At 61.3% G+C, this 24,184-nt stretch overlaps 2 protein-coding genes across 2 annotated transcripts in view; one reads left to right on the top strand and one right to left on the bottom strand.

Annotated features, from left to right (window-relative positions):
• Positions 1-370: 370 nt before the first annotated feature.
• On the top strand, positions 371-3,783 carry IRF5 (interferon regulatory factor 5; the record flags this gene model as incomplete). The annotated part of the gene is given in 9 exon segments (XM_042045031.1): positions 371-658; positions 908-1,094; positions 1,367-1,419; positions 1,511-1,541; positions 1,616-1,785; positions 1,787-1,898; positions 2,155-2,544; positions 2,808-2,926; positions 3,006-3,783. Coding segments are annotated over 9 exon segments (1,584 nt in total), but the record flags the coding sequence as incomplete, so codon positions are not given.
• Positions 3,784-3,839: 56 nt separating this feature from the next.
• TNPO3 (transportin 3) overlaps positions 3,840-24,184 on the bottom strand; it is a 22,582-nt gene continuing 2,237 nt past the window's right edge. Inside the window, exons 2-23 of the mRNA XM_042045030.1 lie at positions 18,578-18,778; positions 17,957-18,030; positions 17,083-17,239; positions 15,331-15,474; positions 14,969-15,144; positions 14,335-14,473; positions 13,146-13,292; positions 12,317-12,424; positions 11,879-11,970; positions 10,739-10,878; positions 10,485-10,676; positions 9,263-9,354; positions 8,222-8,298; positions 7,944-8,004; positions 7,355-7,495; positions 6,644-6,760; positions 6,129-6,223; positions 5,830-5,986; positions 5,293-5,460; positions 5,057-5,169; positions 4,392-4,482; positions 3,840-4,315 (exon numbers count right to left, since the gene is read on the bottom strand). Coding sequence (XP_041900964.1) covers positions 4,422-4,482; positions 5,057-5,169; positions 5,293-5,460; positions 5,830-5,986; positions 6,129-6,223; positions 6,644-6,760; positions 7,355-7,495; positions 7,944-8,004; positions 8,222-8,298; positions 9,263-9,354; positions 10,485-10,676; positions 10,739-10,878; positions 11,879-11,970; positions 12,317-12,424; positions 13,146-13,292; positions 14,335-14,473; positions 14,969-15,144; positions 15,331-15,474; positions 17,083-17,239; positions 17,957-18,030; positions 18,578-18,778 — 2,652 coding nt within the window. The 3' untranslated portion in view covers positions 3,840-4,315; positions 4,392-4,421. The remainder of the gene's footprint in view (positions 4,316-4,391; positions 4,483-5,056; positions 5,170-5,292; positions 5,461-5,829; positions 5,987-6,128; positions 6,224-6,643; positions 6,761-7,354; positions 7,496-7,943; positions 8,005-8,221; positions 8,299-9,262; positions 9,355-10,484; positions 10,677-10,738; positions 10,879-11,878; positions 11,971-12,316; positions 12,425-13,145; positions 13,293-14,334; positions 14,474-14,968; positions 15,145-15,330; positions 15,475-17,082; positions 17,240-17,956; positions 18,031-18,577; positions 18,779-24,184) is intronic.

Below are 24,184 nucleotides of genomic sequence, written 5' to 3'. Positions count from 1 at the left end.
CCTCCACGTCGCTACACGTGTCCCCCATCCGTCGTGCATCCCCTGTCCCCCTGTGTTGCCTGTCCCCTGTGTACTCCCTTGTCCACCCCGTGTCCCCGTGTCTCCCATCCTGTGTCCTCACTGTGTCCCTCACGTCCCCGTCCCCCATGTCCCCCATCCCGTGTCTTCTGTCCCCCGTCTCCCTCACGTCCCACATCCCCTGTGTCCCACTGTCCCTCCTGTCCCTCGTGTCCTGTCCCCTTCTCAGCTCCACTTTTCTTTCCCTGAAGCCACCGCAGCTTCTGCTTTCGGGGTGTAGGTGACGCCCCCCAACACCCACGGGGGAGACAGAGCCCAGGGGCGGCCTCACCCACCCTCCTGGCCCTGAAAGCGGAACCGGGGCCACGCACGGCCCCTCTGGGGGAGCCCCGGTTCCTCTTTCAGGACCGAGGGTGCCACGCGGGAGCGTGGGGTCACGAGGTGCCCGCTGGTGTCCCCAGGCCATGGACCCCCCCCCCGGCGGGTGCGCCTCAAGCCCTGGCTGGTGGCCCAGGTGAGCAGCCGGCGCTTCCCGGGGCTCCGCTGGCTCGACCCCGAGCGCCGACGCTTCGTCATCCCCTGGGGACACGCCACCAGGAATCCCCCGGGGGGACCCCAGGACCACGACACCATCTTCAAGGTGACACCGGGGGACTCGGGGTGGGAGCGACAATGGGGACGTGGGATGGGGGTGACAGGGTGATGGGGTGACAATGGGAACATGGGGTGGGTGACAAGAGGGACACTGGGTGGCAGTGACAAGGATGATGGGGGGACATGGGATGGGTGGGTGACAGTGGGGTGTGGTGGCGAGGGGAACCGGGGACGTGGGGGTGATGGGATGACGGGGCGCACAGGCGGGGGGTGCCGGGCGCTGACACCCCCGCAGGCGTGGGCGCAGGAGACGGGCCGGTTCCGGGCCGGGGACCCGCCGGACCCGCCGCGCTGGAAAGCCACGCTGCGCTGCGCCCTCAACAAGAGCCGCGAGTTCCGGCTGCTGCTGGACGGGCCCCGCGGCTCCCCGGCCCAGCCCTTCCGCGTGTACGAGCTCTGCGAGGAGCCCCCCGGGGGCGCAGGTACGGGGGGGCTCTGGGGAGGGCTTTGGGCACCCCCGAAGTCCCAGCACCCCACAAGGACATGACGCCCCACAAGTGTCCCACACCCAAAAGCCCCAGCACCCCATGAGGTCCCAGCCCCCCAGCAGCCCCCCACACCCCCCAAGGACTCAGAGCCCCCCGAGACCTGGCCCCCCAAAAGGGGCCCGCCTCCCTGAGAAGCCTCAGTGCCCCATGAGTCCCCAGGACCCCTCAACTCCCTCGGCACTTCCCAGCCCCTCTCTCCCTTGCAGAGGGGGGGGATGAGGATGACTATGGCTGCAGCGGGGAGGAAGACGTCAGCCAGGTATCGGGGGGGCTCAGGGTGGGGGGATCCCCAAACCGGGGACATCTCAGGGGGCGGGGGGTGTCCCTGTAACACCCACTGTGCCCTGCAGCTCCAGAAGATGACATCCCTGAGCATCGATGGTGAGTGGAGGGCATTGGGTGGGTCAGGGTGTCGGGGGGTTGGGCTGCACCCCTGACCCCCCTCTCTGCTCCAGACACGCAGCACAGGGGGGACCTGCTGCCCCCCTACCCCTGGTCCAAGGAGGAGGCCCCCACCTTTGCCAGCTGCTGCCCCTCGGGAAGGCCCTTTGGGCCTCTCCCCCCAGCGCTGCTGCAGGGGGAGGTGGGGGGCACCCATGGGGCCCCTGAGCTGCTCCCCAGTGCCCTCGCTGAGACGGGGCCCCCCCCTGGGCCCCCCGGGGCCCTCGTCCTCCTGCCCAGTGGCACCGACAGAGCACCTGATCCCTGACCTGCTCGTCAGCCCCCACATGCTGCCACGTGAGGAGGGGGCTCGGGTCTTGGGGGGGCTGGATGGGGTGGCTGGAAGGATGTGGTGGCCATGGGGTGGTGGGACAGAGGTGGTCATGGGTGTGGGGTGGCCATGGGATGGCCGTGGGGTGGCTGGACTGGAGTGACCATGGGTGCAGAGTGGCTGTGGGATGGATGAGGGTGGCCAGGGGGTGGGCGGAGGTGGCCAGCTGGAGTGGCCCTGGGGTGCTCCCTGACCCCTGCTGACCCCCGTGGCCCCCGGCAGTGACTGACCTGGAGCTGAAGTTCCAGTACCGGGGCCGCCAGGTCTGCGCCCTCACCGTGAGCAACCCCCACGGCTGTCGGCTGTTCCACAGCAGCCTGGAGCCCACGCGCGAGCAGGAGGAGCTCTTCGGGCCCCTGACGCTGGAGCAGGTGCCCTTCCCTGCTCCCGACACCATTCCCAACGAGAAGCAGCGCTTCTACACCCACCAGCTGCTGGACGTGCTGGACCGAGGGCTCATCCTGGAGCTCCAGGGCCAGGATCTCTTCGCCCTCCGGCTCTGCCAGTGCAAGGTCTTCTGGACGGGGCCCTGTGCTTCTCCCCAGCCCGGCCCTAACCCCATTCAGAGGGAGAGGAGGACCAAGCTCTTCAGCCTCGAGGGCTTCCTCAACGGTCAGAGGGCAATGGATTGGGATGGAGAGGTCAGCTGGGGCGGGGGGACCCCAGGCACTTGGGCACCTGGTGGCATGGGGGGGACAAAGGTGTAATGGGGACACCAGCTGGAATGGTGGGGACACCAGGTAGGATGGGGAGACAGCAGGTGGCACCTGGGAACCTGGTGGAACGGAGCTGGGATGGGGGTTGCCCTGGGTTGGGTGGTGGTGGCACGGGCAGGCACAGGTCCCTGCCCCTCACCTCGGCATTGGGCCCCGCAGGCCTCATCCAGTTCCAGAAGGGGCAGACCCCCACCCCGCCCCCCTTTGAGATCTTCCTCTGCTTTGGTGAGGAGTGGCCGGACCAGAAGCCCAAGGAGAAGAAGCTGATCACGGTGCAGGTGAGGGGCCAGGCCCGTGGCTGTCCCGGGGGACACGGGCGGGTGTCCCTGCCCGCGGTGACGCCCTGGGCTCCTGCAGGTGGTGCCGGTGGCGGCGCGGCTGCTGCTGGAGATGTTCTCCGGGGAGCTGTCCTGGTCGGCCGACAGCATCCCGCTGCAGATCTCCCACCCCGACCTCAAGGACAGGATGGTGGAGCAGTTCAAGGAGCTGCACCAGCTCTGGCAGAGCCACCAGCGGCTGCCGCCAGCGCAGCCCCCGCCCGGCCCCTCCGCGGGTGCCTGGGCGCTGCCCCCCGGCCCCCTGCCCCACTGACAGGGACACGGGGACAGCCCTGGCACTGCCAGCCGGGGTGAGTCACTCGTGGCCATCTCGGCTGGTGGAGCCGGGGCCACCCAGCACCGTCCTCATCCTGTCCCCATCCCCATCCCCGTCTCCCCAGAGCTGCCAGTGACCAGGAGCCAGGGGAGCTCCGAGGGGGACCACCCACCCTGGGGCGGCTCTATCGGGGCCGAAGCAGCCGGACCCCCCTCGCTGGATTCCCCAAGGATAATCCCCCCGGGGTTTTGGGGGAAACAGCAAGAAGACAGGGGCTGGGGCCCCCTTGGACCTGGAGCTCCCAGGGATGGGGAGTACCCAGCGCTGGGGGGCACAAAGCAGCCCCAGCCCCAGCCCCGAGAGAAGAACCAGAGGGGGCTTGGGAGGTTTTAATTTATTTTTTCAGGTTTTTGTTGTTTTTTATTGTTCTCGAGATGGCTACACACCCCCAGAGGGAACCGCATGCGCCCGCCCGCCCTGCCCGCACTCGAGCCACCGCCTCCTACCCCAAAATCAAACCAAAGAAAACCCCAAAAAAAGGGAAAAAAAAAGAAAAAAAACCCAAAGAAGAAAACAAACTAAAAAAGCAGAACAAAATAAAATATAAATCTCTATTTGCAGAGTCCGTCCCGCCTGTGTCGTCTCTGGGAGTCGGCACCAGGCAGGCCACGGTGGGCTCAGGGGGGCAGCACCCCAGGACCCCCAGACTGACCCCCCATTTTCCTAAACAATTTGTATTGTTTGGTTTTTGTTTGTTTCTTTTCCTTCTTTTTCTTTTTTGTCTCCATTTCACAGAAAGTTTTTCTACTTCTTTTGCTGCCGGGCGAATCCGAGTGGATCCGTCTGACTCCTGTGCCTGGTGGGGTTGGAGTTGGGTTGGAGGGTGTTCCCGTTGGGCTGTTTCTCGGGCGGTGGCCGAGCTCCGGGGTGCGAGGCCGCCGGGCAGGCGGGATCCCCGAGCCGTCCTCCCACGGCTCTGGACTCCGGGACGCGCTGGAGCGGGCGAGAGCCCTCGGCTGATTGTGGGACACATTCTTGGGTTGCTGTTTCCTGTCTTCTCCTTAAAGACATTCCTGGGAGGAGGAAGGGAGCATCAGCCCTCTATCCCCACTGTCCTGTGGGGCGAGGGACCCCAAGCCAGGCCCTTACCTGGGAGACAGGAGCCACGTGGAGCCGGAGCTATCGGAACAGGCGGGTGAAGTCCCTCAGAGCCCAGCAGACTTGTTTACATTCCTCAGCACTGCAAGACAAGGGGTGACACCAGGGGCTGACCCCAAGGGGACGTTTGGGACCCAGGGCAGGTGTCCTGCCGAGGGATGGGAGCTGGGAGCATGGCAGCTTGGCTCCGAGATGCTGGGAGAGATGAAGGGACAATCACCGGGGCAGACCGAGGTTGGCAGCCCCCGGGACCCATCCCTGGAGGGGACCGGGTGCCACCACGGTGGTGTCTGGGTGAAGGAACCCGCTGCCCCTGGCACTCGGCCTCTGGGATTTGTCCAGGGACAAGCTGGAGCCAGGCAGAGGGAGGCGATGCTCCCAAAGCAGCCGGTGGCCCTGGGAAAGGACAGGCCCGGGCTGGCAGCTGGAGCCAGTGACTCACGGGGATGAGGAGGCGGCTCCGCAGGGATGGGGCCGGGCAGAAAAACCCGTTGGGTGACAGCAAAGGCGCCTGTGGCCCCCAGGGCTCTGTGTGCCTGTGCAGGCGGATGGCACATCCAGCAGGGTGAACGAAGGAAGGGCTGGGGGCTCCGGGGCTGCTGGGGGCCATCCTGAGGGAAGCAGCTGTCCCAGCTGTGGACCCCAGCACCACTCACCTGGTGACCTGCTTGTGGAAGTCGGTGAGCTGTTTGTGTGTCACCTGGATGGCTCCGCCTGTGGTTTCCTTTGGCAGCCCCTTCAGAGAGTTCTCCAGCCAGCGGCAGAACGTCTGTGCCGAGGGACAGGGAGGAACTCGGAATGGGGAGCCCAACTCGGCTCCCAGATCCTGCCTTGGCAGAGCTCTGGGGTCCCATGGGTCCAGCCCAGCCCTCTGGGGGGTCCCTTCCCTCACCGGGCGGTCGATCTGCATGATCTCCCAGAGCACCTCGGCGACGTCGGGCAGGGTGTAGGGCGGGAGGCAGAAGCAGCACGTCTGCAGGAGCTGGTTCACGAGCTGCTGCCCCAGCTGGGTCATCACCTGGTTGATGAGCTCCTTCCGCACTTCGAAGTCCTCCTCGTGCTGTGGGAGGAAGAAGAATGGGGTGGGCAGGGCGTGGGGACAGGGACACACTGCTCCTGGGGACAGGAACACGGCTGCTCCTGGGGACAGGACACACTCCTTGCTCCACAGGCAACTCCCAGAGCTTCTCTGCCAGCAGTGGTGGAGGAACCCGGGTGGCTTGTGGGGACAACAGGACAGGACTGATGAGGACGATGGGGCTGATGGGGTGTAGAGCCCCCTGGTGTAGTGAAAGGTGTCCCTGCCCATGGCAGGGGGTGGAACTGGATGGGCTTTAAGGTTCTTTCCCACCCAAACCATTCCATGATCCCATGGTGACAGCCCCATGGAGGGAGAGCCCCCTGAGGAACATCCCTGTGTGTCACTCACATCGTTGGCCACACCGGTGTGGATCAGATCCCGCAGGAATTTCATGACGCTGCAGTTGGCGTCCCGGTGGTCCAGGGTGGTGGCAGCGATGGCCCACTGCAGGATTGGGATCATCACCTGGCTGCGCAGGAGGGTGACGGGGCTGCGCTGGATAAACCTGCCCAGGGACAGACGGGTGTCAGGGGCAGGTCCTGCCCCCTCCCCGCTCCACTGCTCCCACGGGTGCTCCCATGGGGACCCTCCACAAGGGGAGAGGGGCTGGTGTCCTGCGGCAGGAGGTGGCAGGAGCACGGTGGCACCTGGCTGCCAGGCGGAAGAGGTCATCCACAGTGTCCGGGTGGTTCTGGAGGCCGTTGGGTTGCTCGAGGAGCTGGAAGGTGGGGATGCAGAGAGCCTGGGGAGAACAGGGATCCATCAGCAACCACCTGGGATCACTCCTCAAACTGCCCTTCCCTGCATGGAACAAGCCTGGGCTCCCCATCCCTGGAAGTGTCCAAGGACAGGCTGGAGGGGGCTTGGGACAACCTGGGATAGTGGAAGGTGTCCCTGCCCATGGACAGGCTTCAAGGTCCCTTCTCACCCAAACCAGTTTGAGATTCTATATAGATTGGATATTAGGAAAATTCCTCCTGGAAAGGGCTGCCCTGGGCAGGGGTGGAGTCCCCATCCCTGCAGGGATTTAAAAGTCATGTGGATGTGGCACTTGGGGACAGGGTCAGTGGCGGCCTTGGTAGTGCTGGGGATGGTTGGACTGGATGGGCTCAGAGGGATTTTCCACCCCGAGCGATGCCGTGATTTGGCCGGCGGGCCCCACCTGCAGCATGTCGAGCAGGCCCTGCCGGCAGCCCTCCTCCATGCCGTACTCATCCACCAGGATGCTGCCCAGGTAGAGGAAGCAGGAGTGCTGGTGTTCCCGGTACACATTCACCATCTGGGGAGACAGGAGCGCTGGCACAGGCACCGCCGGATCTGCCCTGATCCCACATCCCCCTGAGCCCAGCCTGAGCCGGCGTCCCAGCCTGTCCCATGCGGGCAGGGACATCCCAATGCACTCGCCCAGGTCCTGGCAGCATCCCTGTGCTGAGGCTCCCTGAGCTGGCACAGCTGCTCCATGGAAGCTTCCCCTTTGAGCCTGGCAAAGCCCAAGCAGAGCAGGGAACACCCAGCTCAGGGATTCATGGATCCTTCCACCAGGCAGGGTCACCTCCCCGAGGAGCTGCACCACGCAGGGTTTGCTCCTCCCAAATCACACACACACAGGGCTCGACAACCTCCCAGCACCCCCCACCTCTTCCAAAGCCTCTCCCCTCCCCAAGGGTTTATCCTGGAATTTCTGAGCCTGCCAGGATTTACTGCAGCACTTCCCAGTGCCCGCAGCCACCCCTGTGACACTCCCAGCAGCCACAGTGACCTGAGCGAGCCCCCCCGAGCCAGCAGTGTGTCCCCCTGGGGTTCCCCCATAACCCACAGCATCCCCCGGGCCTGCAGTGCCCCCCAGAGCCCCCCGAGCCAGCAGGGCCCCCACCTGGGTGACGAGGGGCTGCAGCAGCGCGGCCGAGCCCTTGCCCACACAGCGCACGGCAAAGCGCAGGCAGCGACAGCACCGCTCCACGATCCGGTTGTCGGCACTGTGCTTGTTCAGGGTCTCCGACAGCACTGGCCAGATCTGGGCATGGACAGGGAGAAGGGTCACACGCCACCCTGGAGCATCCCCCGCTCCCTCCCGGTCCCCAGAACACCCAGATCCCAGCATGGGACGGCAGATGGGGGAGAAAAGCTTTCTGGGGGAGCCTGGAGTGGTTTATTCCCTCCAGTGCAGCATGGCAAACGGGACATGGGCAGGGAAACCAAACACCCAGGACATTCCCAGAGCCAGGGCCCCTTCCAGGGGTTGAAGCCCCAAATTTTCCCCCTCCACACCCCAATCTCTTCTTCCAGGAGGGACAGGAGGGTGCTCCACAGCTCCTCTCCCGTGCAGCCCTGAGCAGACACACAGATCCCCCCAGCCGGGGGCCAGGACTGTACAACACCCCAGGTACCCTCACACCTGGAAACCCCCACCCACAACCCCCCACCACAACCCTCTCCCCAAATCCCAGCCCTCTCCCACGCACCTCCTGAATGACTTTTTGGCACGGGTGGACCTGGCCGTTCTCGACAATGGGGTTGGTGTGTCTGTGGGAACAGCCAAAGGTTAAGGGGGGTTTGGGGTTAAAGCCAAGGAAAAGGGTTGGAGCTGTGGGAAGTGGACCAGGAACTGGCTTGGGGGCCACCTCGGGAGCTGGAACTTGGGGAAGCAGAGACTTCCAGCCCATTGCTCAAGGGCTGGGGAGAAAGAGGCGCTGCAGATTCAGGCTCTGGGGGAGCAGCTGTGCCCCAGCTCCTTCCTCACCTGAAGATGACGGCAAGTCGATCCAGGGGCACTGTAGGGTCTGAGGAGAGGCCATTGCTTGGCTCCTGGGAGAGCAGCTGGAAAACAAGGAAAAGGACACGATTTCAGGACCACAGGTAGCCCTGTGCCCAGGGAAGACTCTGCCTGGACACCGACCCCACCAGCAGCACCTCTGCACCTCCTCCACCCTTGGCCACAGGCTCCCTGTGTTTCCTCCACATCCAGAGCCTGCTCCCAGAGGTCCTGGAGGAGCTTGGAGCAGGGGGGAGGTGGAAGAATCTGGCCAAGGACCACAGGAGGAGCTCCCCAGAACCACATGCACACCACTTTCCTGAGGCTTCCCTCCCTCCTCCTGCCATCCTGAGATTTCTGCTCTGCTCTCCTGGGTCTGCATGGAAAGGTCACGTGGGCCAACACAGTTTTGGGACAGGACATGACTTTTTGGGGCTGTGTGTCCCACAGGGGAGTCAAGTTCCCACCCGCTCCATCCTGGGGCGGCAGGGTGCAAGCTGCCCACGGCACTTGCGGGGTCACAGAGACTCCTGGGCTCCTGCCACAGACAGTGATTCCCAGGGATGGCTCTCTTCCCGTGTAACACAGGACACAGCACCAGCGTGGTGCTTCCCAGCCGGGAGGGACTCAGGGAAGGGCTCGGTCCTGGACATGTCCCGTGTGGGTGCTGGGCTCTGCTTGCACGGAACAAGCAACAGGAGGAGAGGGAACGGCCTCAAGCTGAGCCAGAGGAGGCTCAGAGTGGATATTGGGGAAATTCTTCCTGGCCCTGGCACGGCTGCCCAGGGCAGGGGTGGAGTCCCCATCCCTGAAAGGATTTAAAAGCCATGTGGCACTTGGGGACATAGGTCAGTGGTGGCCTTGGCAGTGCTGGGGAATGTTCAGACTCGATGGGCTCGAGGGGCTTCTCCATCCCAACCAATTCCGTGACTCTAGGATACACTTCTGGCTCTGAGGACACAGTTGCCGTGGTAGGGCCACTGTCCCCTCCCAGCTGCTGTCCCCACTGTCCCCCCCATCCGGACACACCTTCTTGAGCGCCAGCACCTGCACGGCGCACAGCTCGCTCAGGCACTCTGAGATCTTCTCCAGGGGCAGCCGGGCCAGCACCAGCGCCGTCCCTGCAAGGACACACACGGCTCAGGAGCAGGGACGCAGCACGGGAGGACGGAGGGGTCATGACATTTCCAAATGGAAAGGCAGTGGGTCAAGGGCAGGGCCTGGGAGAGTTTCCCTGCAGCTGAACCTGGCTCTGGTGGAACCAGACACTGCAACGCTTCAGTCTCAGCAGGGAGCAATGCTGGCACAGGGACAGGCCAACGGATGCCACAAGCACATCTGGGCCCCCCATGTGTCCCCAGTGTCCCTGTCCTGGCCCAGCAGCACCATGAGATCCCGGGAAGCTCCAGTGAAGGTGCTTCAGGGCTCCCAGCCATGAACACGAGGAGCACTGAGCTGCTCCCAGTGCCACGGGCAGCAGCTGTGCCGCCTGGCCCCGGCACCGCCCGGCCCCGGCATGGCTGTGGTGCCAACCACCCCGGGGGAAAATCTCCCTGGCTCGGGAATCCCTGGCTTGTTCTAAGGGAGGGGGAGAAAACCCTTTGACAGGGAGAAGAGCAGCTCAGCCAGTGCTGGGGCATCCAGGGGAACAAGGGGAGTTTTGTCTCTCATAGCAGCACACAACTACAGGGAAGGCTCCCTGGCTCTGGGGGTAGAGGCTCCAGCAGCATTGGAATTCCTTGGAAATACTTTAAGGCACATCCCTGAAACCAGCTGTGGTTGAAGAGGCTCATGGTGCCCAACATTCCAGTGACACCAACACTCCAAGTCTAAACTGCAGTTAAAATCTCCATTCTTGGGCTCAAACTCTCTAAAATGACCAGTATTCCCAAATTTCTACCCTCTGCGTCCAACAGGTGATTCCCAGTGTTTGGATGGAGCAGTGATCCACTGCCAGCCTGGCTCTCAGCATTTCCCACACGTTCTTCCCACACAACCAGCTCAAGACAGCCCCCAAGCTGTGCCTCAGGGATGGGGACAGCTTCCAATCCAGGATTTATTTCTGCCTCCAGCCCCAAGGGAACTCCTGAGGATGCTCTGCATGCGGAATGGGACTTGGGGCACATGGGGACAAACCCTGTGAGGATGGGGCTCAGCACCCTGGGGAGCGACTCCCATGGATACCCCAGCAGATCCCATGGATACCCCAGCAGTTCCCACAGGTACCCCGGCAGATCCCTCGGATACCGACCCTTGAGCAGCCCCACGGCAGCCTCGGGCGACAGCGCGAAGGAGTCGAGGGCGCGGGCGATCTCCAGCAGCCCCGAGAAGTGCTGGGCCATGTGGTCCCGGCACACGGAGCAGATGTTGTGGATGGCCTTGGCCGCGGCCGACGCCAGGCGCCGGTCACAGAGCCCCTTCATCAGGTAGCCCAGCACGGGATCTGTGGAGACAGAGGGTCAGGGGGCGGCGGGCGCGGCGGGGCCGCGGGGCCGCGGGACTCACCCAGGAATTGTGGGTTCCTGTCCACCACCTCGCTCATCTCGCCCACCAGCTCGATGCTGGTGTAGCGCACGGCCGTGTGCACCGACTCCGGCAGCCGTACCACGCCCTCCAGCACCTCCACCAGCGTCGGGTTGTTCTCCCTGCGGGACAGGCTCGGCTCAGCTCCCAGAGCGCCGCGGTGTGGGCTGGGAGGGGCTGCCGGAGCTGGGTCCGGACCCACCGCCAAACCGGACACGCTGAACTGGGACAAACCCTGTGAGGATGGGGCTCAGCCCCACAGATACCCCAGCAGCTCCCCACAGATACCAGTGCCACAGCAGGGAACAGACAGGCAACACTGAACACCTCCAGGGAGAGCCCCACCACCAGCACGGGGGTCCGTTATCTGGGAACCACCTGCTCTGGCGTGGGAGGGGGGGTTGGGGCGACCCCGGGCCGGAGCCTCGTGGGACGGGCTGGTGGGAGCAGAGTCCCCAGTGCTTCCAGCCAGTGCTCCCAGAACAGGACACAGGAAAAATGAGCAGGAGCAGCCTTGACACAGATAACAGGAGCTAGTGACGTGAAAGGACTGAGGTGACTCCTCCAGGCGCCTGGGGAACGGGGGGATAGGATTCCCAGCCTCACACGGAAGGGAGGGATAGTGTTACCAGCCTGGGAAAAGGAGTGATGGCAATCACAGCCTCCCAGGGAAGAGAGGGATGAGGATCATCCCAGGGGAGGGAGGGACAGCATTCCTAGCCCAGGGAAGGTCAGCTGGGCTGTCCCACTGCTGGCAGTGCACAGGACTCACTGTGGGTTCACCACCCTGGGTGTCACCTGTCCATGCTTCCACTGTCACTAACAGTGGAGGAAACACGCCTTCACTGACTTAACCTCCCCTGAAGATACCCAGGAAAACTCTGCCTGGATGTGGAAGGATCCCCAAGGAATGGTTTGGATGTGAAAAGACCTTAAAGCCCACACAGTGCCACCCCTGCCGTGGGCAGGGACACCTTCCACTGTCCCAGGTTGTTCCAAACCCTGTCCAACCTGGCCTTGGGCACTGCCAGTAATGTGAATGTCTTCGGGACATTTGTGGTGTCTGTGTCACACGGAGGCAGCCCTGGCCCCCCAGCCCCCCTGGACACGGGTGGGACTCACTGGTCGACACTCTTGGCGATGGAGGCCATGATGAAGAGCACGGCTTCGGTCACCTCCCAGGGCGGGTTCCCGTCCTTGAGCGTCGCGTAGAGCTGCAGGAGGGGACGGTCACTGAGGGGACACGGACCCCCAGCACCAACCCCTGCCCTCAAAGCCCTGTTCCTGACCCCTCCTGTCCCCAAACTCCCACCCCAGCCGTGGGCCCACAGAAACCCCACATTCCACAGGCCACCATGAGACTGTGGGACCACAGCAGCTTTCCCCAAAATGTCAGACACCTCCCACAGCCCCCACACCTCCTGCTCTCCCAGAACAGCTCCCACCACACACTTCCTCGTGCATGAGATGTGTGTGACCTCCTCCAATCCCAAAGGCTACCAGGGCTCGGTGACCTCCCTTGGGATTTGCCTGCACCCCATTGCACTCCTGCAAACCTACCTGAGCAAAACACTCCACTGAGCCCACCAGGAAGATCAGGTCTTTCACCAGGTCCGAGACACGCATCCGGAACTCCCCGAAGTCATCGGTCTCCTCCGGGACACCCTCCTGAGGGAGAGGAGGGAGAGCACAATGGCAGCTCAGGGGAATTCAGGTTCCCACTCAGCCACAGCCAGGGGAACACCAATGATTCTGTTTTAGGGAGATCCATCATTCCAGCCCTCCTGTCCCAGACCAAGCTGCTGGAGGGATCAGAGAGCTGTGCCCAAGGAAAACAAGACCAGCCTGAGCACACACTGCGTATTCCTGCTCTGACAAGCCGGGGAAGGGAGGGGAAGCAAGGGGATGACGAGCTGAGGAGGGGAGAAGAGGATAAACCATCCCAGACGGCACAGAAGAAGATGCCAACTGTGGCTAGTGAGCTGTGCCAGCTTTATCCCAACAAAACCTCCTCAAGCAGGGAAAACACAGCTCTCCAAGGAGAACCATCCAGGGAAGGTGGGAGAGGGTCCCCCTGCAGCCTCCAGCAGAGCAAGAACTGAGTGAATGAAAGAGGTTTAATGCAGCAGATTTATCCCTCTCACACCTTGCTGGAATCCCTAAAAGCACAGGATGCTGCCCTGCAGAGCCCCAGAGCTACGGAGAAGCCCTGGTACACGCACATACACCCCCCACTGCCCCGGCTGTTCCATAGGGACACACACACACACCCCACTGCCCCGGCTGTCCCATACACACACACACACCCCACTGCCCCGGCTGTTCCATAGGGACACACACACCCTCACACCCCCCCCCACTGCCCCGGCTGTTCCAGAAGGGACCTTACGTGGTCGGAGTCGAGCTGGCAATGCCGTGCCAGCGCGTGGAGCAGGCGCTGGATGTAGGCTTTGAAGATGCTGTGGATCACAACATCGTCCGTCTTGTACAGGTGCTCCCCCAGTCTGTACCAGAAGTTAAAGGAAATTTCTACCACCTGTTTGGAAAGAAAAATACAGCATTTTGTTACCAGCAGAACATTTTTTCCCACTGTCAGTGGTACTGATGGAGAAACAGAAACCCTCCCTGAGGTGCTGGCAGTGGTGGCATGACAGATCTGCGTCGGTGCTACGGTGTCACACAGTGGTGACACAGGGATCGGTTCCCCCAGAGCCACTGATTTCTCTGCCTGTCACTCAGTGGAGGACTTGGAACCCCCCAGTGACCCTGAAGACCTGTCCCAGCCCTTGGCAGCTGAAGCCTTTCCGGCCCGGAACAACCCCGGAGTGGGACTGGCGGCTCTGGGAGCAGCTCGGGCTGGAAGCAGACACAGCCCCTTTGTGGTGGGTTCTTTCATTTATCGTGTGGTTATTGAACAGAAACCAAGAGTATCAATTTGCCCAGGAGCAGCTGCAGAGCTCCATGTCCCCCTCAGCACCGACGGCACAGGATGAGGCCGTGGCCAAGGAAAACTGAGCTTAACAGACCTGGGAAAGGAGGAAAAGGGTCCCAGAGACCCCAGCGAGCAGTGGGGCCTGCTGGAGCACAGCCACTCTGCACCTCCCACAGCAAACCTGCCATGCAGCCCCTTCCATCCACTGAACACAGGCAGGGATCAGCTACAGGGACTAAATTACCGGTTTGGGAAGAATCAAAGGATAAAGAATTAAATAAAGGATAAAGAGAGACCAAAACAATGACAAGTTTTGCTCCTGAGGCAGGTGGGTGGGAGCTTTGACAAGAAGCATTTCAGTCACTCGCAGGGCAAAATTCCCAGGAACCACAAATTCCCACTGAGCTCAACTTTAACACGTGGGAAAGCACTCTCAGGGGTTTCGGAGCTGTGCTGGCAATCCGACTTCCAGGACACCCGGAAGGAAACGCGAAGCCAGAGTCCTGCCCACGAGTGCAGAGCGGGCATTCCAGAGCCAGCAGCTCACAGGGACCAAGGCCACGACTGCATGGCAACGGAAGGGAAAGACCTTCCCCTCTGGCAGGGCTCTGGAGGGCGGGGTTTGGGCTGCGGCTGCCCCGCTCACCTCGTACTGCGGGTGCCCGGCGCAGATGAGCAGCAGCTCCAGCGTGCGCAGGTCGCCCAGGCCCTGGCCTGGGGTGCACACGATCTTGTCCAGGAAGGTCTCGCACAGCTCGGTGAACACACGGCAGTAGTTGAGCACCCTGGGGAGGGACAAGGGTCAGATCAGCCTCACGGGCTTTACCCCAGTGCAGGGCAGGGCTGGGCCAAAATGTGCCCAGAGCCACGGCCAGAGCAAGAAACCCCAACTTCTGCTTCATCAGCAGCTGGGAAACGCCTCAGCAGGGGAAGTGGGTGCAAACACGGGGTTCCAATATGCAAATCTGCTGAAATACTCATCTCATACTTCTCCAAAAGCCCAGTGCCAAGTGTGAGGGTACGGCTCCAGTCCAGCCCAGCCCCGGCCCTGGGCCCCTCCACGTCTCTCTTGCAGCAAGGGGCCCAGACCTGCCCCCAGGCTTTGGGTGTGACCCCATGAGTGCCCAGCACAGGGACGGGCACTGCCCAGCCCCCATGCCCCCAGCACTGCTGATGCTCCTGGCACTGGTATCCCCATTTGGAGGCTGACATGGCGCCAGCTGGGTCAATGCTGCCCTGCCCGTCCTCTCCCGGCCACGGCGCAGGTCCCTGTCCCTCACTTGTCCAGGTCCTCCCGTGCCACAGCCATGTGATAGGCACTCTCGAGGGTGAGCACACCCTGGAAGAGCTGCAGGGCCAGGGGCAGGTTGGTCTCCACATTCTCGATGGCGTAGAGGGCCGAGCACACGCAGTCCGACGCCGCCTCGTGCAGGTTGGACGATGTCTTGTCCTGTTGCTGCAAGGCACAAAAGCCCAGCAATCATCAAACAATCATGGAATACCCTGAGCTGGAAGGGACCCACAGGGATCACAGATCCAGCTCCCGGCCCTGCACAGACAGCCCAACAGCCCCACCCTGCGCATCCCTGGGAGCGGTGTCCAAACACTCCCAGAGCCCCCCTACTTCCTGGGAAACACTCACCAGCACCTCGAAGAGGAGGGACAGCAGCTTGCTGTTGGCCATGAAGGTGCTGTCCAGGACACCCAGGTTGAACCAGCTGCCCAGGCACCGGAAGATTTTGATGAGCATCTTCTCCTCATTGCCCGCCTTCTCCACACACGTCACCTGCGGGGACACGGGAGAACGGGTCAGGATCCAACTCCAGCAGTGATCCATGAGAAATAACCAGTAACATCCTCTGGAGCCCATGTGAGAACATTCCAGAAGCAGGCTGCTCCCAACAGCCCTGTTACCTACTGCCCTGGACTCAGTGAGCAGAAGGGACAGAGCCCAGACCCTCCTGCCAGCTCCAGCTGCTGTCACAGGAGCAGCAAGAGCAGCTGGAGTGCCTCCCTCATTCCCACTCCTGCAGGATGCTGTGTCAGGCCACCAGGGATGTTCACACACGACAAATCCCAGTTTAATCCTTCTCCCCACAAACCACCTCTGCAGAGAGAAGCTGGTGCTGAGAGCCAGACCTGTCCCAAGGGACATTCCAAACATGCCATCCCAGTGTCCAAGCCAGGATATGCTGGGATGTGGGAAGGCAGCAGCTCATTCCCTGCACTGGCCAACGCTCCAGCTGCAGCCCAAAACCCAGCAGAGCCGTGCCCAAAGCCCCAGCCTCGACAGGCACAGGGAAAGGGGGAAGAGGTGGACAGGCAGGACATGGAGAAAGATCCCAGACCCCCTGGACTGGCCCAGGCATCCTTGCACGAGAGCTTCCAGAGATCCTCTCTCCTCACTTGACACTGCAGTCCTAAAGGTGGAATGCTGGACCTCATCCCAGTCCCTGGAAGGCTGCTTTAACCCCCCCATCTTGTAACTGAAAATGGGAATTTGGCATTCAAATCCCACACAGAAAATGTAAATTTGGCTCTTCAGGCAGGTGATGGAAACACCTGTGCTCACACTAATAAGGAAAGCTCAGGAAAGCTCCAGGCAGGTGCAGAGGGAGCAGGAATGTGCAGGGACAGGGCCAGCCCTTGGTGATCCTGTGTCAGCTCCAAGCAGCCACAAGCACCAGAGCAAGGGGACACTGCCTGTGTCCCCAGCATGCCAGCCAGGATCTCCCAGGGATCCCAGGAAAAGCTGGGGCTGGACATGGCTGGAGGGAACAGACCAGTGCAGGGACTCTCTGATGTGCCAGCTAGGATACCCCAGGGGTCCCGGGAAAAGCCAGGGCTGGGGCTGGCTGGGCAGGGTGGCACTGGATGGGGACTGGAGGAAGGTGAAGGAATTTCAGAGTGAGCAAGGGCTTGCTCAGACAACTTCTCCTAGGAACAGGTGGAGCTGGGCTGCCCTGATGGCTGCAGTGGCACTGGCAGGGAACTCCGCCGGGATAAACACGGAATGGGGAAAGGCTTCTGCAGCAACACCTGAGCTGCTGAGCACAGGACACAGCTCAGCTCCATCTCCTGACACAGGATAAGGGGAAGCAGCCTCGAGTTGTGCCAGGGGAGGCTTAAGTGGGATATTGGGAAAATTCCTTCCTGGAAAGGGCTGTCCATCCCTGGCACAGCTGCCCATCCCTGGAGCAATTAAAAAGCCATGTGGATGCGGCACTTGGGGACACGGTCAGTGGTGGCCTTGGCAGTGCTGGGAATGGTTGGATACGTGGGCTCTGAGGGCTTTTCCAGCACAAACAATTCCACGATCCCATGAGCTGGGCTGGGCACTGTGGAGCAGAGGGAGCTGCAGCTGGAGGTGCTGCCCAGGCCTGGCCCCGCTCACCAGCAGTGACACCACGGTGCTGGAGTAGTAGGCCAGGTCCTCGATGATCTCGGTGCGGCGGTTGGCCCCGATGCGCAGGGAGCGGCTGTGCACCTCCTCCGGCAGCACCGTCAGGATCTCCAGCAGGAAGGGCAGCGACGTCACGTCATTGCTGTACCTGGAGCGCGGGAGCAGGGACAGGAGACACCTCAGCACCGGGAACAGCACAGCGAGAGCTGGAGGGGCATCCCGGCCCGCAGCAGGGCGTGGGACTGGGTGGGCTTTGAGGTGCCTTCCACCCAAAGCATCCCAGGACTCCATATTCCACAGATTTGGCAGCAGTGTCACGTCAAGGACAGGCAGTGTCCAGCACAGGGGCACAGCCCTGCCAAGAGGAGCCTCCAGGATGGCTCAGCCCAGGATTTCCCACAGAGCGGTGGCAGAAGCTTTCCCAGCCCATGAGCTCTGTGAGTCCAGGTGCCACTGCCCGCACAAATCCCGTCCCCTCCTGCTGCCAATGGACACAGGGCCACCTCAGCATGGTGGCAGCCCCAGGGGCTGTTGCTGTCACTGTGCAGCAGCATGTGGCATCCTGTGGGGACACCTGGGGACACCCAACAGTGACCAGCTCCAGCCTCACTGCTCCATCCCGCAGCACAGCTCCAGCTGAGGGGAGAGGGATCATCCCAAACAAAACAGGGATGAGGAAAAGCGCTGAGTGTTGGGCTGTGGGCAGGGAAGCGTGCACGGCAGACAGTCCCTCCTGCCACCACCCAGGGCACCTGAAACCAGGGATCATGGGAGAAAAACTGCCCTTTCCCAGACCACACAGGACCACCCACCAAACATCTGCCCGCAGGACAATCCCCAGTGCAGAACCAGAGCAGTCACTCACTTCTCCACCAGTGTCTGCACACAGCCCTTCCACGAAGCCATCTGCAGGGCGAGGTCAGCTATTGCCAAAGCGAGCTGGAAGGGAATGCAAAAACACACGGATCAGTGTGAGGAGTGCTGGGATGTGCCCAGGAGAAAGGGCTGGCAGGCAGCTCTGGAGTCCACCCCTACCATCCCTGCCAGCAGGTAACTCCGGAAACATTCCCAACATCACCTGAGGGAGCTCTGGGCCAGCTGCCCCCAGGGGTGACATTCCCGGCCACAATAGTCAGGGGCTGGAGGAGCACCCTGGCCTCAGCCTGGGGTGTCAGACCCCCCAGTGCCACAGGAACGTATGGATAATGGGAATGAAGGGTGCAGAGAAATCCCCCTGAACACCCAGGGCGCTGCTGGGTTTGGTCTCAGGGAAAACCCCTGCTCCTCCTCTCTTCACAGCAAACGAGGATGAAGTAACGGATGTCACCGAAGGAACCAAGTGATGAAGGAAGGAAAACAATCTTGTGGCAGGCAGGAGCAGGGATCAGCCTTCCCTGCTCTCCAGCCCAGGGAGAGCAGTCCCAGAGTAACTGCCAGGAGCAGGACAGGGAGGGAGCAGCTCCATCCCTCCCCCACCAGCACCCACCTGTGTGACAATGACCGGGGACAGGTCCTTCAAGTTCTGGATGTGGGACAGCAAAGAGTCCCGGAGTGAGGCGTGGGAATCCGTGGGAAGTTCATAGAATGAAGTTTGGATCTTCATCTTCATGGTCTGTGCTGCAAAGTAGCAGGACTCCACATCCTGGTGGATCTGCAGCAGCTGGTCTGAGATCTCCCAAGCATGGACCTGTGGGAAAACCACAGCGTGGTCAGTGGGCAGGGCCGGGGCAGCACTGAGGGGTGGGGGGGTCAGGGGGCTGCAGACAGTCCAAATTCCCCAATGGAAATATGGCCCTGTCCTGCCAGAGAGAGTCCAGAGAGGCCCCGGAGCTGCTCCAGGGCTGGAGCCCCTCTGCTCTGGAGCCAGGCCGGGAGAGCTGGGAATGTTCCCCTGGAGAGGAGAAGCTCCAGGGAGAGCTCAGAGTCCCTTGCAGGGCCTAAAGGGGCTCCAGGAGAGCTGCAGAGGGACTGGGGCCAAGGGCTGGAGGGACAGGAGCCAGGGAATGGCTTCCCAGTGCCAGAGGACAGGGCTGGATGGGAGATTGGCAATTGGGAATTGCTGGCTGGGAGGGTGGGCAGGCCCTGGCCCAGGGTGCCCAGAGCAGCTGGGGCTGCCCCTGGATCCCTGGCAGTGGCCAAGGCCAGGCTGGACATTGGGGCTGGAGCAGCCTGGCACAGTGGGAGGTGTCCCTGCCATGGCAGGGCTGGCACTGGAGGGGCTCTGAGGTCCCCTCCCACCCAACCTATTCCCGGGTTCTGTGATTAACACCAGGAGCAACGGACTGGGACGTTTGGCACAGTCCTGAGGTAGCTGGGAAGGAGGAATCGGCTCCCAGAGGGAAATTTGGGCTCCTTCCGGGCTTCTCCTGCCGGCTGGGCCGAGAGAGCCGCCGGCATCTGTGACGGGATGGAGCCAAGGCCTCGTTCCCCTCCCCAGAGCCCTTAGGGCACAGCCCCGGCTCCTTCCCCCAGCTCCACCCAGCTTGGGGTGTTTGTTAGTGTTTTGTGGCCTCATCTTGTCCTGCTGGAGCCACTTTGTCCCCCCCCCTCAGGGGGTGGATGTTCCCCCTCCCCAGAGCTGGGCAGTGTCCCCTCTGTGCTGCCCTCGGGGCCCTTGGGGTGCCTCGTCCTCCCCCCCTGCTCTCCCCAAACCCTCCCCATGGGACAAGATTCCCTCATGCTGGGACTGGGGAGGAGCCGTATCCTGCCCCCTCCCTGCTCTGTGTATCCCAGTTCCTGCTCAGCTCCCTCCAGAGCAGCTTCAGCTCCGTTCCCTTCCCACCACTGGGCCAATCTCGAGACTCTCTGTTCCCACAAACTCAATGTTTGCCCCATGTTTTGTCCCCTAAATTCCCTTCAGTGCTGCAGCTGCATTCCAGTTCCCATCGGGGCTGCTCCCCCGTGTTCCCCTGGGGAGGGGCTTTGCTGGAACAGAGATCTCAGGGCAGCTAGAGGAGGCAGATTTGCATTTCAGGGATGGGTTCCTGTCACAGGGTCCCCTGAACCTGGGTGAGACCCCAAAACTCCTGTCCCAGGGACTCCCAGGTCGGGGTCACCCACTGGGGCTGGGGGTTGCCTGGGTGAGACCCCCAGGATTCCTGTTGGATAAAGGGGTGTCCTCAGGACAGGCCTCCCCATCCCAAGGAGAGTTTGGGCCTTTGGGGACTGATTGGTATTCCTGAGCACTCTGACCCTCTTCAGGGCCGGGATCTCTGCTCCAGTTCCTCTGGGCTTTTCCCTGCTTGTCTGGGCTGCTTTTGATACAATAGTAGTAATAGTAATAATAATAATAACAACAGTAACCACAGCAATAATTAATAATTGTTATTAAAGCAGCTCAGCCTCAGGTCAGCCGCATTCCTGCTTCTCCCCTTTTATTGTGCTTATTCACCCTGGTCCTTTCTGGGCTTTATTTGCCGGGTCTCAGAAGGAATCCCAGTTATTTTCCAGGTGTTCCGGGCCCAGCCTGGTTCCATCCAGCACCTTCCTCTCCTCGGAGCTGCCGGGTTATTCCAGCCTGTGGGGCAGCGGGAGCTGATGCTCCACAGCAGGAGCTCCCCTGGCATGGGGTGGGAGGGCTGGGATGCTCCGGCGGGACCTTTCCCAGCCAGGGGTGGCTGGGGGAGCTGCCTGGAAGGTGTGTGGGGAAGCAAAGGTCCTTCTGCCTTGTTTTTGGGCACAGAGACCAAACCTGGATATTTCAGTGCTCACAGAGGCAAATGGAGCTGCAGGGTTGGGTGTTAAGGCCTTTCCTCGTTACCCATTCCAGCAGACGTGGCTGGGAATGGCAGTGCTCTCGTTGCCCCTGGATTTCATCCACTCAATATGAGCAAAAAGCTCGTAACTGGGTCCTTTGGAGGTGACTTTGCCCGCTGCCCCTGGAGCTCCGTGAGGGCAGGTCCTGCAGGAGCTGCTCGTGGCACCTGCACAGGGCTGTGGCTGTTGGAGGAAAACGGGAAAGAAAAGCTCCTTTCTGGTGTTTCTGGCCCCTCCAGCCCTGCTCCTTTCCCTTCCCGTGCTCCCAAGCGTGGTGCAGCAGGCAAGCCCCAGGGAGCTCCAAGGGAGGGTCGTGCCCAGGGTTCTGTCAGGAATGGAAATCCTGGGAGTGGTGGGTTTGCTGCCCAGCGTCCCTGCAGGGTCCGTGGGGACAGAACTGGCTGCCCACTTGGGCTGGCAGCAGGGACAGGCCCCGGCTCGAGGGTCACTCTGGCTGTGGTGGCACTGGCTGGGCACTTAGGCACAGGCCAAGGCTTGGGGGCCACGGTGACACCGGTGGGACAGGCCACGGCTTGGGAGTCACTGTGGCATTGGTGGCACTGGTGGCCCTGGCTGGGCGCTCCCTTGTCACTGGTGTTTGTCTCTCAGGTCTCCCTGTGCCCTGGTCTGGATCGAGTCCCTGGGATTGACCCCCAAAGGACGTTTGCTTGGATCCTCTTCTGTGGCCAAAACGTGTCCACGCAGTGCCACCTGTCATGGGGTGTCCCTGACATCCCTGGGGCAGGCTGTGCCTGTTCCAGAGCACTCAGCCCTGGTCGGTTCTGTCCCATTTGCCTCTGCTGGGACGAGCTCTCGGGGTTGGGTTCCCACTGTTTTTTGCCTTTCTGGAGTTTTAAGCACAGAATCCTGGAATGGCTGGGTGGGAAGGGACCTCAGAGTCCCTCCAGTGCCAGCCCTGCCATGGCAGGGACACCTCCCACTGTGCCAGGCTGCTCCAGCCCCAATGTCCAGCCTGGCCTTGGGCACTGCCAGGGATGTTGTGTTGAGCTCTCCCTGTTTGCCAGGGGGATCAGAGCCATCGTGGGCATGAGAAGGCAAAGCCTAAAGCTGAGTTTGGGTGCCTGAGTCAATCTGTGGGGGTTCAGGTTTGGCACTGGGGACCCCAAACCTGAGATCCCCATGGTTTCCATCCCTGGCATCTCTGGCAGGACGTGGGGTTCAGGTTTGGGTCTGGAGGGCACTGGGGGTTCAGGTTTGTCCGGCAGCTCCTCCAGCAGCCTCGCTCTTGCCTTTCCTGCTGGTTATTCCTGGGAAATGGGGCCGGATGTGGTGGAGCAGCTCTGCGCTTGCACTGCACTGGAGAGCTCGGCTGAAGGTGCAAGTTGACCTAAATCCCAGAATTTGAGGATCCTTCAGCCAGCTGTATGGTGGGAGTCATGTGAGGGCTGATTCCAGACCCACTGGGGTTTCCTGAGGCAGAGGAGCCGTACCCAGCGGGGGGATTGGCCTCATCCTGGCTTTCTGAGCTTCATGGCTGCAGTTTCTCTGCATCCCTGGTGTCTGGGGCAGAGCTGTGGGAGAATGTTCCACGTGGATCCGTGGCTGTGAGCTGGGTGTTGGGGTTGTGGTGTGGATTGAGTGGAGATTGGTTTGGGTTGTAGTGGTGGTTCAGGAAGTGCTTTCTGGGAAGGAAATCCTCTGGCTTGTAGTCAACAGGGTTCATTGGAGTGGCTGGGTCTGACGTTTCACAGTCCCTTTGATCTGTCCCCAAAGCTCATGTATTGATGACATCGGGGAGCAGAGTGACCCCTAATTAATTAAAAACCCACCAGAGCACCTTGTACCAAATGAAGTGTCCTGGGCAGAAGTTTGAAATCCTTTCCCACTTCTATGGGAATAAACTCTCCTGGCCCTGTGCCCTGTGCCCACAGGGGCCTGGGAAAGGGTCCCAGTGTCTCCCTCTCCAGGCTCAGCCCTGGCCCCTTGGCGATGGTGATGAGGCCATGGCTCAACCTGTCCTCTCCTCGGGGCTTCAGCCTGACCCAACATGTAGGGTTTGGACTGCCAGGACACCAATGGAAATGAGAAATCCCCGGATTCCTGGTGTGTGCCCAGCGATGAGCTCGCTGGCTGTTTGTGTCCTGGAGCCCTGGGCCACCGGTCCTGGGCCACCGCGAGCGGCAGCTGCGGAGCAGCACCGGGAGTCTGCTTGGGCACAGCCTGGGGTTAAGAAGCCCCTTTAGGCCCTGGAAGGGGCTCCAAGGCCTCCCTGGACATTTCTCTTCTCCAGGTGAGCACCCCCAGCTCTCCCATCCTGTCTCCACAGCAGAGGGGCTCCTCGAGGACTGAGGATTTATTTATTTCCTGACACTGCTTTAAGTTTTTCCCTACCTGTTCTGCTGCCCTGTGCACCTGTTCCTGCTGAATGCTCCATCAGGGTGGGATTTCCCAGGACACTGATCCCAGGTCGGCATTGTTGGAGCTGCCTGAGGGTGCAGGAGCCGATGTCATTCAGCTCTTGAGGGCTTTGTAGAATTCCTGAATGTGCCATGAGGAGTTTCAGGCATAGAAACAGCTTCTTGTAGCCATTGGTGCTCACAGTCCGTTAATAATTGTGCTCTTTGCTGAGTTGGTGGCTCCCAGAGGGATTATCCATGTGCTCTGGGATGGGTGGATTTGGGAGGATCTCCCATATGTGCCACCGTGTGCATCCAAACTGGGAATTACCAGCCCATTAATTGAGGGGAGAAAGAGTTTAATGAGAGGGTTTGCTGGGATTCTGGCAGTTTTAGGTGTTGAGTGTCTTAACTTTTTGTTTATTCCCAGTTTGGTAACTTCCTGGTGAGGGTAAATAAATCCAGAGGGGACATTTACAATGCCTCCAGATTTTTCTCACTCTCTGTCAGTGTCATTACGGGTGAGTTTCACACCAGGAGTCGCTGGAGATACTGGAGTTACTGACCTGGAACAGCACATGTCATGGAGGCCGCTGGGAAAGGAGGATCAGGGCCTGGAAACAGCAAAGGAGCTTGTCTGGAAGCTCGGGAAAGACTCCTTGACCCTCCTGTGGTCAGGGATGGTGATGGAGCGGCATTCCATGGGGAAAATGTGCTGTATCCCATGGGAAGCTGCGAAGAGTTTCCGCCTGGATGTGGCAGGGATGGATCCTCCGGCCATGGGGCTGAGCCTGGCGGGACTGGAGAGCCCTGTGGATGTGGCACTGGGGACGGGGGGCAGTGGTGGCCTTGGCAGCGCTGGGGAATGGTTGGACTCGGTGGCCTCTGGGGGTTTCCAGCTCAAAGGATTCTTGAGGATTCTGTGGAAGGGGAAAGGGAGAGGAGAGGAGAGGAGAGGAGAGGAGAGGAGAGGAGAGGAG

Source organism: Corvus kubaryi, unplaced genomic scaffold, assembly GCF_017639235.1.
Source record: "Corvus kubaryi isolate FWS band 111438036 unplaced genomic scaffold, C.kubaryi_AGA036_p1.0 61733, whole genome shotgun sequence".
NCBI lineage: Eukaryota > Metazoa > Chordata > Aves > Passeriformes > Corvidae > Corvus > Corvus kubaryi.
This window is presented reverse-complemented; position numbering and strand designations above follow the sequence as displayed.